At 43.8% G+C, this 16,133-nt stretch overlaps 1 protein-coding gene across 2 annotated transcripts in view; it reads right to left on the bottom strand.

Annotated features, from left to right (window-relative positions):
• The window catches only part of DYM (dymeclin), a 373,790-nt gene that overhangs the window by 337,966 nt on the left and 19,691 nt on the right, over positions 1–16,133 (bottom strand). For both annotated transcript variants that reach the window (XM_006030025.2, XM_025211554.1), the window contains exon 2: positions 6,774–6,975. In XM_006030025.2, coding sequence (XP_006030087.1) covers positions 6,774–6,913 — 140 coding nt within the window. In that variant the 5' untranslated portion in view covers positions 6,914–6,975. The remainder of the gene's footprint in view (positions 1–6,773; positions 6,976–16,133) is intronic.

Here is a 16,133-nt window from a genome sequence, read left to right as displayed (position 1 = left end):
TTTAAAGCCACACTCTCTTTGAGTTTGAATCACGTACAATTTAAAAATCTAGAATAGTGATTTTTTTTTTTTAATATTTTACTGTGGCTTAGAGCAGTCAGACTGCGACCAACACCAACTGTCATTATACATGTGTACAAATGCACAAGAGTTGTGAAGCCTTTATAAAGGAGCAAATAAGACCCAAACTCTAGTAGACAACCAGCCCTTCTGGAGAAAATAAAAACGCAGCTTTCCTGACAGCTTTTCCCCTTACCTAAGAAGAATTTTTCCCTTGCCATCATTCACAAAATGGAAAAGAATCAGCCCATTCAGTAAATTCATACTGTGGGAATGCCGCCTTTAATGGACTATTCATAGGAAAAACGTCAAAGAATAAAGAGCTGCATATAATTGATTGTACCAATTAAAAAATGTACCATACTAAAACAACATAAAAGTTGTTCGTTTTTATGTCTTTCCATTAAAGAATCATGCACACTATTCTTCAACCAGCCATTTGTAAAACTCTAGGGAAGGAACAAAATGGAACAGTAAATATTAAGCACATGATTTTCAGCAAGTTCTGCGTTAGTTAACTGTTTTAAGTTTCCATCATGAAAGCATTGTAATTTACAACAGAACTAAGAAAAGCCGAATTTCCATCAGCAAGTGAGATCAGGGCCTGGTGAACGCACTCATCTGCTTGAAAGCGAGGCGCACAAACCATACTGGCTCTTGGCCTAAAATCAGGAATGGCTAGGTGGCACACAGAAAGGTAACAGGGGTGGGTTTTGTTGTTAACCTAGAAGTTAGGAAGCACCAGATTCATTGTTGTTTGTGAAACCTTGATTCAGCCACTCTGGGCATCTATCCTACACGGTGAAGGAGCCAGGAAGACACTTGAAAAATATAATAGGATTATGCAGTTAAAGATTTTCAAAAAATGTGTATATAAAGAGGGCCAAGACTAGGGGAACTGCACAGGACAAAGAAATGGCACTTCTGTAACTGAAGGGAATTCCCCTTGTCAAATATCAGTGTCAACCTAGAAGTAGTGAAGTTGTTTATACTTTTCAAAGAAAAGGTCCTAGATCATTATTAATGTAAAGTGGCAGGCAACCTAACATGGAAATCACGACTAACTCCCCCTGTACAACCACGTTCACATGCATCATTCCCTATTAGCCATTTTCCCCAAAACTCTATTAAGATGCCAAGTGGCCACAGCTGCCACATGTCACTCCATCAGAATGCCCCAGCTGTTATTGAGCTCTCTACACACTACAGCTATTGTACAATTACCTAGTTAAGTGAGCAACTACCTTAACATCAGCTACACATGCAAAGTAGCTATCATTCCATAAAAGCTCCAACCAGCTATAAAGTTAGACCTCAAAAATGTGCACTAACTTTATAGCTGGTTGCTACTGAGCTTTAATTTGCATGTGTAGCCAGGTCTCCCCTGTCTCAATCAGCTGACAGGGCTCCTAGCTGCAGAAGCGCACCATGCTCAGTATGAAATCCCAGAGAACTCTGGAGATTGAGGCAGCCATGATCCCCAGGGCTCTGGGGCCCATGAAAGCCTCCAGCCCAGGGGATCATGGGTGCCACAATCCCCCGGGGCTAGGGGTTTCACACACTCCAAACCTAGGAGAATGCAGCTGCTACAATCCCCCAGCCTCAGCAATGTGTGGGGCACCTTCTCACTAGGAGCTCATCAACTGAGGACCTCCCAGCCATGCAAGTTTACTTCTTGGAAGGAAGAGCCTATAATATGGCACGATGGGATCTGATGCACAATCGTGCGTTCTGCTACGCACATGTGGCATGATACGAGAAGTAACTGTGTGGATCATGCATCAGATTCCATCGCATCTTTACCTGCACACGTAGAGGGCCTGATGTTCATGCTAGCAAAAGCCACAGGCAGTGAGAACGGTGTCCTCTTCAGCTTCTTTACCTGACTGGCTACAGAGAAATTAGTCTCAAGGATTTTAGCAAGCAGCCAAGATTTCTTCCCACTCACTCTCCCCTTTTTACTGTTTTTTCTGTTGACTCGTGTGCTCCATAGTGGACAGAAATGAAGGGGACAGAACAGTACAGTATTTGCCTCCAAGAAGCAGCCAAAATGTGAAGAAAAGAAGGGCTAAAATGGGGCAAAGAAAGATTAAGAGAAAGAAAAATGGGGGAGATGAAGATTGGGCCATTGAGGGAAAAGGAATAAAGGTTATGTGGCAAACAATGAAACACACACAAAGAAATACACTGAGACCAAGAAAGAAAACAGAGGAAGGGTGGCTTTGGAACTAACACCCAGGAAAGAGTACTGCTAGATGACTTTTCAGGCATCTACCTCAGCTTAGAATGAGCCTGACCAATGTAGTCGGGCATCACCTCTGATAAATTAATCACACATAACCACCACAAGACTTAGCAAATAATTTAGCATCAATATGGCTTCCACGAAAACTTGGGGGCAATCATTTGCTGAGAAAGACTCCAATATTACAATAAAGAAAAATGTATAATTTTAGAATAAACTAAAAAAAACCCAAAAAAACCCTCCTATGCTTGACAAGTGACAGCTTGTCAACCACTTTACCCACTCATGCCCTGTATAAGTCACATTTAATACTCATCATAAGGCACAGTTAATGTTCACTCTCATAAGGCAATCAACGGTTTTTGAACTCTGTTGTTCCCCTGTAAGCGATGTCATTCATTTCAGAGACTGGCTGAGGATGGGAGGCACGGAGCAATATTTGATACTGTTGAACTGAACTTTCTTCAGTAGACAAAAATGTATGTATTCTTCCACTTATTAAGTTACAAACAAGAGTATGATACCTCTACAAATATTTCTATTCTAGCTGCCGTACAAGAGCACCATCTGGTGTCCAGTTAACTGAATTTTTCAGGCTACTTTGGAGAAGTTTTCATTCCCCATCTGGGACTGCTCCAGATTTTTACTGGCAACATCCAGAAAAAAAAAACCTCAGGTAATGCTTGCTGACTCAGGCCTGGAGAGAGACACTTCAAGAAAAAAAAATCTGAACATTTCCCTATTAAATCAGAGTAATCTTATATTAAACAATATTCTAAAGAGAGAAAATTTAAATTTAAGCACTTTGTTCAGTCTTTAATACAAACAAGTATGCTTTCCTCAAATCAACCACATCTAGGAAGTGCCAAACACTTTATCCTTCCTTCTCACCAGGTGTCCAAATGTATTATCCTTTAAAAGTAAATCACTTCATAAACCTACCTTCAATCATCTTCCTCCTTGCTCCTGAACATCCCCGCTAAACCCAACCCTCCCATAGCAGAAACAAAAACTTCCTTTCTCTCCCTTGAATAAAAGCACCATGATGTGCCTCCAAGATGCTAATTCTATTTAGTTGTCCCATTTTGGCCTTCCAGACCAGCCTCCAATATACCAGAAACTTTAAGAATGTTTCCCAGCCACTCAAAACTTTCCCATGCACCCACGCAGAGGGGTCAATCGACTTACCAGATGTAAGAAAACTTACTATGAACTCCGGAGTGGTATCATACACCTGACTTGTTCTCAATCCCTGAGAAATCTAATTTACATCAAATGATCGTTTAAAAGTGACTATGTTTAGCATTCTGAGGATTAATAAAGAAGCAACTTCAAATATATACTGTATTATATCAGTAATTTTATCATCTTAGTTCTGTCCTTATTAAATCTGTGATTTATGCTCAAAACTTAAGAACTCCTGGTATTAGTAAACTGCACAACTCCATGTGACCCTCTTACTTTGTTTAAATGTTATATATTTTGGCTACAATTCAATTAAAAAGCATCTGAAATGTAACAGAAAAAAGAAAAAAACAGAATGCTACTCAATACGTTTTTAACCATTATATATAAGAGATATAATATATGTATGCATGCATCACACCCTTGATTGTAAAAGAATATAACCAACACAACAACTTCGATGTACCTTTCACAAAACTTTAATGAGCGGCTGGATATCTTTGTCAGAGACATCGCTACCTTTGACAAGAGACGAACATAGTCCCAAGATATATGACGGAAAAGCTATCAGCATAAGTAAATTAAAATGCCACATTGTTTTAAAGCTAGCCTTAAAGATTCAGGTTGAATTACAACCTTGGTTATTACATGAGAATGCTATTGGATAGGTACAGGGGTGAAGGTTGTAGCCATGTTGGTCTAAGGACACAGGCAGACAAGGCTCTTTGGGTAAATCTGATCTCTTTTATTAGACCAACTCAAACAGTTGGAACAATTCTTCTCAGCAAGCTTTCGGGTACAAATGCTCTGATCAGGCTGAGGAAGCATCTACGGATGGTCTATGCTCTTCCTGGATGGAGTGGCAAAGCAGCCAGAGGCCAGCACATATGCAAGAAAGCCAGTCAGTTAAAAACTGACCTCAATTTACATTTTAACTGACTGGCTTTCTTGCATATGTGCTGGCCTCTGGCTGCGTTACCACTCCATCCAGGAAGAGCACAGACCATCTGCAGATGCTTCCTCAGCCTGATGAAAGGTATTTATATACAAAAGCTTGCTAAGATTTTTTCCAACTATTTGAATTGGTCTAATAAAGGATATCGGATTTACCCAAAGAACCTTGTCTGCCTATTGGCTAGGTACAGACATTGAAAAAGCCTAAGGCGGAATCAATACAAGCTATGCAGTTTTCTGTGAGTGGCAGAGTTTAGATCGGTCATGAACAGAACACACATTCACCCGGGAGGAGAGGGGGTCAAATCTTAGACTGGGTTCCACAATTTTTAAGCCAGGCCACGTGTGCTGAACGTCTCTTCTGTTATGGGTATAGACCAGTTCCTGACCACTTAACACCAGCAAAAAAAGTAATGTTTATACCTGGGCATTAAGACTGGCAGGTCAATGAATTAAGTCAGATACAGGTGCAGGAGAATATTAAAATGCAAAAGCATATTAAAATGCAGTTAACTGAAGCCACAGGAACAGGCAATTCTCTCAAAACCAGTATTCTGTAGGCCGATTTCTGAGCCCTCTTCCCACTTCAGAGACATGAAACAAAAGCATCTTCAAAGACAGTCTAGACTACATTACCATCAAGTAGGTTCATTACAGCAGTATTTAAGGAGGTGTGTGTGGGGGTGGGGAATCAAAGTGCAGTAGAACCCAGGTTATGCATATCTGGGTGGCTCACAACCTACTTAATTTGAAGCAGCTTCTGGATGAAGGATGGCCCATGCAGCTTTTACTTCTAAGAGCGACACTTCTCCATCAGCTGGAGTTCACCATCAGTCCCACATAGCTGACTGGACAAGTGACACCCTTGCAAATAAAAGCTGCAGTAAACAGCTGGTGCCTCAGCAGTCCTACACAGCTGTTCAATCATAGGCATAAACTGCAAAACCTCATCTTCACAGGGGGATAAGGAACCTAACCCTGTGAAGTATTTGAGCAATACTAGGGTACAAAGACCCTGTCCTGAAGAGCTTGCAATGATAAGGGGTACAACAGACATGACAGAGGTGTTTGACACAAGCAAAGTGTACAACACAATAGTAGCAAAAGACACGTTACTTCATTCTGGAGAGAGCAGGGCAAGGCAGCTACGTGAAAAGAAAAGGGAAAGAGGGGACAGGCCAAGGCAGTTGTGGTGTGCTGGTGAGGTAGAGAGGCAGGGGAAGGGCTAGGGTATGCAGTAAAACAACACAGGGCAGAGAAAGGCCAGTCAAAACTGCATGCCTCATCTTTAAAATTCAAGTCAACATCTGTGAGAGCGCAGTGGTGTTCTACTACATTTAATCACTGCCCTTACAGGAAAGGGCTGAAAAAATCTAAAAACTGTGTTCCACTGGATAAATCTGCATTGGAGATGCAACACTGTCTTCCTAAGGAAGCCACTCAAGTTTCTGAATTATGATATAGTCAAAATAGTGTCAGTCAGCTCAAAACTGGACATTTGAGATTTATAGAGATAAGCTATGACCCTTCAGAAATATCAATTTTGGTTATGAGCATCACTTGTTGCAATGGAAAAGTATCTTCACTAGACAAAGGATGGAAGAAGAAACAGCATGCCTCCTGTTCTTCTGGGCTTAACCTAAACCTAAAGGGGCTGGGTTCTCCTTCCATATGGCCATTAATGATGTGGGAAATCAAAGGTGTAAAAATTACTACCAATATGAAGACATGAGACACATTATCTCAAGCGGGTTTCTACTACCTTAAGCCTCAAATACAGCCTTTCTACCCTGCTCCCTGTTCTCCAGAAGAAATTTTGCAGCTTCAGCGTGGCAGGGTGCACAAAGTGAAAAACCATCCACGACAACCAGGGTCTAGAAGAGGACATGAGCCAGGAGAAATCCTAGTATGGATGCCCACAGCATGAAGTGCTGAACACCCTGAGCTCCCATTAGATCCAGTGGAAGTTCAAGGTGCTCAGCACCATAAGGATAAGACCCTTCACTCTATATTCCTTGAGTTAGCTAATGCAAGAAGCAAGAACAGTGTTTGGCCCCTACAGCACCTATTTCTGATCTTCCCAGGCTGTGGGGACAATAAATGGGAATTACAGCTGTTACAAGAAGAAAGAATCCACAGTGATGATAGAATATTGTGGAAAAGGAACCCAGAATAAGAAACACTACAGTCCATATACAGTTGGGCATTTGCACACACACACACACACACACACACAAAGAGAAAACATAACTTATGCAAAGTAAGCACTTTTGTCTCTTACTAACACGCTGCCTACCTGTTAAAGGCCTGAGATTTGGTATTCTCTTACCTGTTTGTTGGGGTAGTAAAACTAAATGAAAGCAGCTGATTCCAGAAAGGGTCATTCTCAGAGATTGCTTCAGCTCCCGACAATTTTTTTAAGTACTCATTTTCTGGCAGCTCACTAAGGCTGCTGCTGTTTGCTCCCATCTTCTAATCTGGTAAATCCTTTTTTTTTTCTCTTTTTAAAGCTTTGTTCCTTCAAAACAAACCTACAGAAATAAAAAAAAGAAGATAAAAAATTCAGGCATGAATACACATCTCTAGCACGTGAAAGATATGTACAGCCTATCCAACTAGAAGCCAAAAGATGTCTATATCCATTCCTAGACAAGTTGCTGGACAGAGACGTGAAGCTAAAGCACAGAGGCTGGTACATTTTTCAGCAATACAGAACAATAAAATATACTTAGCATCCTACTTAAAGACTAGTGATTCTGTCATACCCCTCAGGCCTTTTCCCACTTGACTCCTCATTATCCATAGTCAGGATGACTACATTGACACAGGTGCAGTAACATTAGGGCCTTGACATCACAGGGAACCTGGCATGTTAGCTGGTGGACTATTAAAAATACAGGGGGTTGGGCTGGGGTTTTTTTTTAAGTAACACACAGATATTTAAAGCAGGTGACTGTCACTGGCATAAATGGGAGTTAGCTCCCACACACCGAGTAATTTCTCCTTTTCTACATTCAAAAGTTCACCATGGAGGTTTTCACTTCTACATTCATCGTTCAAATCCAAGTCAGGTCACAAGCTATGACTGCTGACTATTACCATTCACTAACCTACATTAAATTAGTTGATTGACCCCAGCCCAGTTCCTGAAGAAAGTCTCAAGAGCATGTGTTCACAGAGAATGAACTTGCTGTCAGAGGCTATTCCCACAAAAGTGGGTAGCAGAACACTGCACAATTGTTTGCGGAATACAGCATTACCTTCGGCTGTATTGTTACCTGTTTTGTGTACAAATCAGTCCTCCAGCTATCAATTAGTTTCTTCCACCTTTTACAAACATTTACCGACAAAGCCCTTGTTAACAGAGATAAGATTGCCCTGTACTACCCTTCCATCATGGTATTGATTTCATTGCTGCTCAAACCTCTGCAAACCAAGAATAAAGACATGTGGTAAGGCAACCTTAATTCTGCCCCCTAGGAATGGACAATAGCCACCAGGAATTATCCACGTGGGATCCAGCTGCATTCACTGCATCAGGCATAGCTGCACTGGATGGTGGAGGGACTTAGAGATGGAGCAGCCTGGAAAAGCTGTGATTATGCTATATGGAGGTCTGAAAGGCTCCTAATAGAGGTATCTATGACCCTGCTGTGCTCCCCCTTCTCTATATGTGACCAAAGGAAAAAGAAGCATATCTACCCAAGAGATAACACTACTCATTCCAGCCAAGTTCTGATGGTTCTGAAAAAAAGCTAGGTGGGTCTATGGGTTTGTTGAAAGGCAAGTGAAAATACAAAGAGAGAATCCACAAGTAAAGGTGAACAGGCTCCAAAATTCTGGCCAGTGAGGGATGAAGAGTCAGCTACACACTCAAGCATAAAACTGTTCAGTACACAGCACCTATATACCTCTGCCACAGCAATGGTAAGGATTTATACTCAGTTCACATCACTTAAGAAGTGGGGCTCAAAAGCAGAGTAAGAGCATGTACAACAGTCTTAACAGGTCAGTGTGTAAACAGGGTAGGTAGAGTTAAAGCTGAGCTTGTGTATATCCTAATTCCACTTTGCAGTTTTCAGAGGTTTGAGTGTCCTTGAAAGAGTTGTTCTGGAAAGGCAGGAGACATCACTGGGTATAGCCTTAATTTTTTCCCCTCTAAAATTCCCTCATAATGGTGGTATCCACCATGATGAAATTATCAAGAGGAGGAAGTTTGCTGAGATCTTTGCTTCAAAGAATGCTGCAGTATACATGGTCACCTTCTAATCGCATGGATGTAAAATGCCCAATAATCTTAATGTGGGCCCAGAGTCTTTTGAAGTACATTCGTTGTATCCAAACTGGTGCAGCATGCTTCAGTACTAAGAGTTAGGGTCATGTGAAGCTTTGGGAGCCGATTCAATTTGGAGGAGATTCAGCCCAATTCAGCGGCCGAATCTCCAAAATCTGAATTGAATCAGGAGACCAACAAAAAGGTCCAAATCGATTTGATGCTCTCCATATCAATTCAGAAAAGATTCAGAGAGCTTTGGAGAGATTCAGAGATTTGGGCAATCCCTGCTCACTGCCGCAGGGAGCTGGACCCAGACTCCGTGCCAGTAAGTAGGGAACAGACCATGAGGGGACCCCCCGTCCTTACCAGCTCTTGCCTGGCCGGGAGTGGGGGAGTGATCCCTGCTGCCCCCCACTGCCCTGCACTGCATGGGGGGGAGGGGGAGGGGGGGGGCTCTGCCAAGAGCCCCCATCCCCTGCATGCTCTCCCAGCCCCATCAATGGCTACCCCATCTGACCCCAGCATTCTGGCTCTTTGGGAAAAAAAATCCCCGCACTCACTGGCTACTGCAGCAGCCATCAGGGCTTCTGGGGGCTCATGGCAGAGCCCCCCCCCACAGCGCAGGGCAGTGGGGGGGCAGCGGGGATGACCCCTCCTCACCCCGCCTGGCAGGAGCTGATGAGTACGGGGCTTTTAAAAAAGAGCCAGAATGATGAGGCCAAGCAGGGCAGCTTGATTTGGCCGATTCAGCAGCAGCCATACCTTCAAATCAGATTCAGCCAAATCAATTCGGGACAATGATTTGAATCACCAAATCAAATCCCTGTACCAAAAATCGGCCGAATTCAAATCCAAAGTGAACACTAGCTGCTTCAGAGAGGCCTACTAAGAGTCCACTGAAGCTACACTGGCCTTGGTGCTGATCAAGCCGGCACCAATGGTTTAATCCTAGCTACCAGTTCCAAAGATAAAGGTAGTTTCAGCATTAGGTTGTGACCAAAGGCAAGTTCTTTCTCCCACACACAGCAGGACCAGCTGACTGTTCTTGCAATGCCTACACAGGGGATTTGGTCTTCTTACAGGAAACTGAGCAAAAGAGTGAATTCTCTTTGTTCTCTGGAGTCTCAAGGTTACCTCTCCTATCTCTAAGGCAGTGGAAGTATGTGATCTGAAAGATGATGATACAGTTGCTCTAAAAAGCCCCTGGGAATCCAAAGCCACAATCATGAATTCTTCCATTACGAAGTTTAATATAGATTCTCTTTTCTTCCTCAGCATTTCTTGTAAGACATAAAAGTCCTAAACAGTAGACATGTATCATTCCCATTGCAAGAAGGGTATGCCTTCACACCTGGAAGTCAAGGTTCTGCCATGGGATTGACTCAACCTCAGCTCTATGCTTATAGAAGAGGGAACAAGAAGGCAGAGGGTATGTGCACAACCCCTAATAGACCCTGCTGGAGAAAACAGTCCAAACTCCTGTGCACAGATCCATCACCCAGAAGCAAGATTAACATGCACAAACTTGAGTTTAAAAAAATTAATTAATTTGAGCATCTTAGATTATGTACCTTACTTAAATTCTATTTCCTCATAATAAAGGCCCGACTGCAGCATCATGACTCTCCCACTTCAGCTAAGGCTAAGTTTCAAACTTACAATACCAAGGTGTAATTCAAGTTCAATGAACACAGCATGATCCCGAGCTACCTAGGTCAGAGGAGGACTAGCTGGCTGGAAACTCTCCTACTTAGTCATTCTGCACATATATAACAGTATGTGTTTGCCACAGGCAGATACCCAAGGCTCCTATCTAGACAGAAAGTAACTTTTTGATGACTATACTCAATAAGGCTTCCTGAAGGGGATAGGAAAAGTTGGACACCTTTTTGGGAACAATCAGAGCCAGCCGGTCACACCACATATCAGCATGTTTGCACAAACAGGTGTATTTTGGAACACTGGCAGTGGGCAATTATTTGGGTCCACAGGCCACAAAGGGAATTTTGCTGAGCTGTTGTGGGCTGGGTTAGCACCCCCACTCTCTCCCTACAACAGCTTACCAAAACTCCCTATATGGGATGGGGCCATGGGCAGGAGAGGAGCAGTATTCAGGAGCAGGATGGGCGGGATAGCACGGGACAGGGTCGCAACTCAGTGACAGCATGGAGACTGGGGCAGAGCTGCAATCCACTGCCCACATGCCCTTGTAATAGGTGCTAGTTCCACAGGCAGGGCCCTGCAGGGAATGAATCGCAGCTCTGCCTTGGCCGCACACTGTCACCACCCCACGATCCCAGCCCCAGATTCCGCTCCCCTTCCACCCATGGCCCCATGCCAGCTGCCCCACCAGGCACCCTGTCTGTGCAGCTCCCGGCCAGTCTCCACAGAGACCCTGGGATCGCAGGGCAGTGACATCGCAGGGCCGAGGAAGAGCTACAATCCACTCCCCACACATCCCTGTCCACAGAACCAAGACTCAGCCCTGGCTCAGGTGCCTGGACAGCAGGGCTGGGTCTGGTGGCAATACCAGCCAGAAGGAGCCACCGCTGCTGGGGCTACAGAGAAATGGAGTCCAGATACTGGGCTGCTCCAGTTCTGCTGCACACACAGGGGTGGTGGGACCAGCCACATGTGCCACATTCCCAGCTACCCCCATGCCAAGGGAGCTGCCGTGGACTGGACAAAACTCCTCAGCAGGCCAGAACCGACCCATGGGCTGAATCTTGCTCACCCCCGGTTTACACTGTGGCAGCAGTGAGCCCCAGCAAGATCATTCACAATCAAGCCCTACTCATTCTAAGCCTGAAAGTAGTCTAGTGAAGCTGCTCCAGGGAATTCCTCTGTGGGTGCTTGGGACTGGGCTCTGGCATGCCTGAGAAGCCACAGAGGGAGGCCTCAGGGCAGCCTCTCCAGTGTATTGCTGGATTTGAAGCATGAGTGTTGGGGCACTGGGAACATACAAACTAGGTCATGCCCCTGTTTCATAGACATTAGGGGTGGAAGGAACCTCATAAGATCATCGGGTCCAGCCCCCTGCCCAAGGGGCAAGAAGTCATCTAGGGTCAAAGGATCCCAACAAAGGATCCCAACAAGTGTTTCTTGAAGGTGTCCAGAATAGGTGCTTGCACCACCTCTGAGAGGAGTCTGTTCCAGGCCTTGGGGCTTGGACAATAAAGAAGTTTTTCTTTATGTCCAGCCTAAAACAGTCCTGCAGGAGTTTGTGACCACTGGACCTTGTCATCCCTTGGGGTGCTCTGGTGAACAGGTGTTCCCCCAGATCTGGATGCACACCCCTTATGTACTTATAGGCTGCCATCAAGTCACCCCTGAGCCTGCGCTTCTACAGGCTGAAGAGTTCCATAGCTCACAGCCTCTCTTCATAAGCCCTCTTGTCTTGCCCTCTGATCATGTGCATGGCTTTCCTCTGGACTCTTCAAGCTTCTCCACATCCTTCCTAAATTGTGGAGCCCAGAACTGGATGCAGTATTCCAGCTGCGGCCTCACCAAGGCCAAGTACAGCAGGAGGATGACATCCTGGGTCTTGCTCGAGGTGCACTGGTAGATGCAAGCCAGAGTTCTGTTGACTTTGCCAGCTGCAGTATTACATTCGTGGCTCATATTCAACTTATGATCAATCATGACCCTCAAGTCCCTTTCGGTCATGGTGCTAGCAAGTGTAGCATTGCCGAGCCTGTAAGTGTGATGCAGGTTTTTATTCCTGACGTGGAGCACCTTGCAGTTCTCCATATTGAATGCCATCAGGTTTTCATTTGCCCACCTTGCAAGCCTATCGAGGTTGGCCTGGATCACCAGCCTATCCTCAAGTGTGGAGACTCTTCCCCAAAGTTTAGTGTCATCAGCATAGGCCTGCCCTATGCCCTGTTATGGCATAGGCATGCTCTATGAGTCTGCCACTAATAGAAAGAAGTTCATGGCATTAATTATGGAAGAGCTAGCACTCTGCTATAAACCTCTCAAGGAGTAAAAAACTTATCAAGTTCTGCTGAGGTTTAAAAGACAATGGCTGGATAAAAAAAGAAACATACAGGCTAGGAACAGACATTCAAAAAGCCTGAATTGATTCAATCTTTGCAGGTTAATCTAACCTGCAAAGCTTGAACTGATTTGGAGTTGGATAGACATTCCCTTTTCATTCCAGAAATGCAGGCACATGCCTGCAGTGGCTCAGGCTAGAAGGGAAGGGAGTGCTAAAGCAGCCCTCCCTTCCCCCCCGCAGGACTGAGCTAAGGAGGCGTGGCCAGACCCCAGGATTGGGAAGGGGTTCCCCCCACTCCTTGACCACAGAGCATTTATCAGCATTTATCATCCCATCAGAAAACAAACAGCATCTCAAATTAGTTCAAACTCTTCTTAAACAATGAAGGAAAGAGGGACATTGCCAGCTGAGCTGTTGATTAACTCCAAAAAACCCCCAGCTGACACTGTTGTCTGCCACAGCACAAACCGTAGCCAGCATGTGATCTGCTAGCTAATGCTGAGGTGTCTGCGTAAGGCAGAGGGGAAAGGGGAATAATCCCTGTTTAGCAGGGAGAATCCAGACAGATGTTCTGTGCCTCCAAGTCTCTGCCAGAGCTGCAGCCAAGGAGCAGAGGGAAGGGGCCAGCCCTTCTGCGGAGCAGAGAGCCCCGCCTAGCCCAGAGAGCAAGCCAGAATGCTGGAGGAGTCTGGTTTAAGTTAAACCAGCAAGGGGTCTGGGACAGACATTGCATAAACCAAATCAGTGAAGTCTGATACTACATTCAACCAGGTTCATCTCAAACCAGTTTCAGCCATTTTCAAACTGGTTTATGTGCACTGGACCTCTGTTCTATTACAGGTTTAAACCAGTTTCTACTCACTTTATATGTAATGTCTGTCCCCAGCCACAAAGACTTGAAATTAAAACTTAACTTCCTCGGTCAGTCAATAAAGAATTCATGTCATTTTGAGAGCTATAGAAGTACTTCAGAGTAACCTGGGCCTGCAAACTTCCAACTTAAATTCCAAACTGCTCATTTTGGGTGGAGTCTGATGGGGCCTCATATTTTAGCAAAGATACTGAGAAACACCGGTGGGTAGGTAATACTGGATTGCCAGTGTCCTTTCCTGCAGCCAGCCCTCTCTCTTTTGACACAATACTAAATAAATGCCCATCATATGTTCACAGGGCTCTGTGCTGGAAGAGGTGCCATCTTTCAGACAGGTTGTAAAAAAAGTACAATGTCTGCCATTAATAATCCCATGGTTTTTTGACCAGTGAATACATAAGTGCCTTAGATGAACTGAGCTGTGGGTTACTATATTGTATGTTCTCCATGAACTTTCAAAAGAATGTGTTATTTTTCAACTCCTACCCCAAAGTATTACGTAACATACACTACCAACCTGAGATTCCTGTATTTCAATAGGTTTTGCCAGAGAAATATTACTAATTTCACAGCAGCCCACAGAGGGTAGCCAGTGAAGATAAGATACTTGAATAAAGCACAAAGATAAACATTATAAAAGCAAATTGGAAGATGAAAGAGAAATAAGATGCAATGAATAACGCGTGTTCCATTATCAAGTCCCACAAACTGTGGCAAGACCTGGAACCAGAGACAGACAGAGCACCATGCACAATGGCCATCTCCAGCCCTCTAAGGCTCCTAACAATACTCCTTACTTACCCTCTACGTAACAAGTTTTATACGTGTAAAACTATGCCTGGTTTAGTTGCTCAGCCTGCATATTTCAGGGCACACACATTTAATGGTTAAAAAGGTGTGCTAAAAGTAAAGAACCTAACATTAGTGTCACATTAACATCAGCCCCTTGCTCCTGGAAGGGTGGTTAAAAAGTGGTTGGAACTGTGGAATGGCTAACGTTTTTACTTTTCCTGAGAATTCCCAGTCTTAAGAAATATGCCTGTTCTGTGCATGTATGAAATTTATTATAACATCCTAAGCACTTATTTCATTGTTTATAGCTAGTTTATGACTACAAGTTACACAACAATCATCTATTTTTGCTCACTATACCTAAAGGACTCGTCATGCCAAGCTCATGATTCACGCACCTTTGGTCCCAAGTGGGTAGGTACTTCTCTACTTGCATTATAGTGCTGCTGCTGCGGAAACTAACAGGCACAAGGTGTACCATTACCCGGCTGTTTTGTTCTGCTTCAGTGGAGCCTGCAACTTAAAGGTAGTAAGATGGTTCCTGCGTACAATAGGTGCATCAATTTTAAGTTTGCAAACTGCTTGATCAGCCTGCAGATTAAGAGGTTCTGTGCTAGAAAATGCGGCATGCTGGTTTGGTAGTGACAGGGTAATGGTTTAGATTAGTAGTTCTCAACATTTCTGGACCCAAGTTACCCCTCCATTACTTTTGTGAATTGAGTGGCACCTAATTTCAAAAACGAATCTATGTATCAGTGCTTACCTCCTCACAGAGGGGCCTAGCAATGGGAGTGGGGGGATCATCCAGGCAGGGACAAGCCTGAGTTTGTGCTTACCTGCTTAATTTAGCTGCACTACCCCATCTCCTAACACCGTACCCATCTCTTCACACCTCACAGTAGCCTTCAAAAGAACTGGCCACACCCCATTAGAATCACTGCTTAAGTGATAGGAAGAGCTAGCCACTGTCTTAAAGAGGACAAGTCACAGTAGTGAACATAGTGAAGTTTTTATTGTGTTTAGTCTCCTCTTCCTCATGAATTTCTCTAATCATTGCCAGGACAATGTCTTTTAAGAGAAGATCTCACTGTTAAGAGTGTTCTTTGTTTCAAAATTACTAAAGAATGATCAATACAGTACATTCTTTCAACTGTAAAAAAAAGGATGTTCATGAAACAAGCAGGAGAATTTCCTTCACTCAAGCTAGTGCCAAGCATACTCATAGATTCCTGATGGAATTTTAGAATAGCTTTCTCCAAAGACCTGGAGTGGATGCATGATTAACTGCAGAAGCAAAATGCAGTGTTTCCTTACAAAATTACAATTACTGTTCTTTCTTTGTGTTTCAAGAAGAAAATACAATAATAATATGATATCATTAGCAAGACACTGGGATTAATAACAGCATTCTAACCTTCAATTTTGAGACAAAAATAACATGCACACAAGCATATTATTTCATGCTTTTCCCTTCAGGTGTGAGGAGTTAGTATTCAAGATGCCTTCTGCTATCATATCACCCATCCTTAAAGTACCATCGTATCAGGTCTGAAATCCATCCAGTCCAGCAGTGGCCAGACACTTGGCAGATGTGGAGCAGGGTGACCCCACCATTAAGTCTCATCCTAAGCTCTACGTGTTAGGAATTGCTTTAAACCCAAAGCATGAGGTTCAGTAGCCTTTCCACAATTATTTGTTAGCATTAGTTACCAAAATTCTGTATTTCTGATATAAGAAATACACAATAAGA

This window comes from Alligator sinensis, unplaced genomic scaffold, assembly GCF_000455745.1.
Source record: "Alligator sinensis unplaced genomic scaffold, ASM45574v1 scaffold1204_1, whole genome shotgun sequence".
Taxonomy (NCBI): domain Eukaryota; kingdom Metazoa; phylum Chordata; order Crocodylia; family Alligatoridae; genus Alligator; species Alligator sinensis.
Note: the sequence above shows the minus strand (reverse complement) of the source record. Positions and strands in the feature narration are given on the sequence as shown.